The sequence below is a fragment of the Vigna umbellata genome, chromosome 1 (genome assembly GCF_029865625.1).
Source record: "Vigna umbellata cultivar VRB3 chromosome 1, Vumbellata_1.0, whole genome shotgun sequence".
NCBI lineage: Eukaryota > Viridiplantae > Streptophyta > Magnoliopsida > Fabales > Fabaceae > Vigna > Vigna umbellata.
In genome coordinates, this window is record NC_142165.1 from 84,718,911 (window position 1) to 84,721,466 (window position 2,556).

The window sequence follows — 2,556 nt, forward strand, 5'->3', positions numbered from 1 at the left end:
ATTAAAAGATAATTTAAACTCAGTTGGATGTTATTATGAATTTTTGGCATCCATGTTAATATCTTAAAATCTATTATCAAATAAAAATATTATTAAAAATAAAAATAAAAATAGAAGAATACAAAATTATGAGAAACCACAGTAAACCTATTATAATAAATTACAATCCCCCAAACATAAATAAATTATACATGAAAAAAATCTAAAATAATTAATAATAACAATATACTAAACCACTTATACTCTCTGTCAACGTGTTGATAATAATAATTTATCAACACAATTATTATCAATGGAGAAACTAATTTCTTTATATTTTTTACATTTTTTCTCTCTCATGGAAATATTTTTGGAAGAAGGTCATATATATATATATATATATATATATATATATATATATATATATTAAGGTTGAATTTAAAGGATGGAGGCATATTGACGTGTGACAGTGATCAATGGATGGTGGTGAATCTGTGTTGAACGGCAAAGTGGGAAGCATACTAATCGCCATTGGCACAGCCAGTTTCTTCATCACAGTTTTCCATCTCATAATCCTTTGTCGCACTCATCATCGTGTTCGTGTCATCAACCACAATCCACAACAACAACCACGCAGAGTTAACATTTCGGTCTCACCACACCTCATTCCGATCCACACCTACCGAAAGGAGAAGAAAAGCCGTGATGAGGTGCCGGCGGAGGGCCACGACGACGAAGATGACACGTGCGTCGTGTGCTTGGGAGAGTTCGAAGACGGTGAAGAGTTGAGGACGCTGCCGGAGTGCTTGCACTCTTTCCACGTCGCCTGCATTGATCCGTGGCTCTCCTCCCGCTCCAGTTGCCCCGTTTGCCGCGCTCATGCCACGCCCTCGCCGGCGGTTGAGCACCCTGCGCCGGAGGTTGCTTCCGTTGGGTTCAGTGCGCATCACATCATAGATATAGATATCACGCAAATCGTTGGCTTTCAAAATGGTTCAGCGCCACGCTGAAACATTCCCCTTTCATTTTCTTAGTACATCACAGTGTAAATGCTATAAGGGTTTGAGCCTGAACAACTACGGGCTCGAGTTGACTTAGAATAATTGCGAATTTTCTTATACGCCGCGAACGAGCCCGATGAATTCATGACCAGTCTTATTCGCTCACCAATCCATCCATGATAAAAAAAAATTAAAAAGAAAACATTTTAGTGCAATTTAACAATGAATTAACACAATTTAAAGAAAGTAGCATGATTGAAATATTAAGATGTATGTTGATCATTATATGTCTATTATAACACTATAATATTATTACATTTTGTTATTGTTATTTTAATAGTTTAAAATTAGGTTTTAATTTTCATATTAAAGAAACAAAATTAAAAAATTATAATTTTTCCATTATGTAATAAAGTAGGCTAAACTTATTTATCTTAAATTTACTCAAATAATTTGGACTAATGCGCCAATTCATAGTTGACAAGACAGAAAAGTTTGTTGTAATAATCGTAACAATAATAATGCAAATTCTTTTTAACCTTATTTTATAATTAAGTTAGAATTATAACTAGATCAGCCTCTTTCATGTATATGAATATTTTAAATTGATGATTATAAATAATATTACATTTTTTAAATTACATTTCATAATATGCTTTTTTAAGTAAAGATTACATGATAAAACACCTACTATTTAAAATATTAATATTTACCTTAAAATGATCAAATTTATAATTATAGAATATTCATATAGAGATAGAAACGCGGAACTTTTTTTAAAATAAAAGTTTCAAATCAAATTTTTATATATATTATATTATTCACCATTTCAATAAATTTTCCCAAATAACATTAAATCTAAACATAATATATTTATTCAATTTAAAAATATTTAATGCAGAAAAAAAATATATCTTATATCCTTTAGTTATTACAAACAAGTTATTGTAATAAATTTAATTTCGTAAATATATATGTGTATATATATATATATATATATATTAATTATTTGAAATTAAATTAATAAATAGGTTTATCATGAATATACTTAAATTATTAATTTAAATCAATATTTAATTTTTAAAATTTATTATCATATAATTTTTTAGATTTTATTATCATATATTATTCTCAACATTTGCTAAATTTCACTATGGAGCGAAGATTTTTACAGGTGCTTTTGACATTAGACTGGTCAATGAACCGCAATATATCACCCTGTAGTAAAAGAACAAAGACATTTAGACTACGGTTATTAACTGTAGTCTATAGATCAAATAGGTTACTGTTATCCTGTTTTAGCTTACTACATTACAGAAAAAGCTATTATGTGATTATTATTTTAATTTGCGGACTTTTTACCTTTTACAAATTAATTATAGAGGTTTTTAAAACTTTCGAAAATATATTCATCATATTTTTTTTTTTGAATGTTTACGTATTTGATTTATATCAGAGATATTTTTATAAATGGTTTTAACCGTGATTAATATTTTGAGGGTTGAAGCTTCTTCGATTTGTAAAGGTGTCAATTTGGGGTAGTCCTAGCCATCTTTGATTAAACTTCTCTTTTAGG

General features: G+C 28.8%; 1 protein-coding gene across 1 annotated transcript; it reads left to right on the top strand.

The window, feature by feature from the left end:
• Positions 1 to 455: 455 nt before the first annotated feature.
• On the top strand, positions 456 to 989 carry LOC148206655 (RING-H2 finger protein ATL5-like). The gene has a single exon (XM_088108395.1). It carries the CDS (start codon positions 456 to 458, stop codon positions 987 to 989), a length of 534 nt encoding a protein of 177 aa, XP_087964521.1.
• Positions 990 to 2,556: the final 1,567 nt, after the last annotated feature.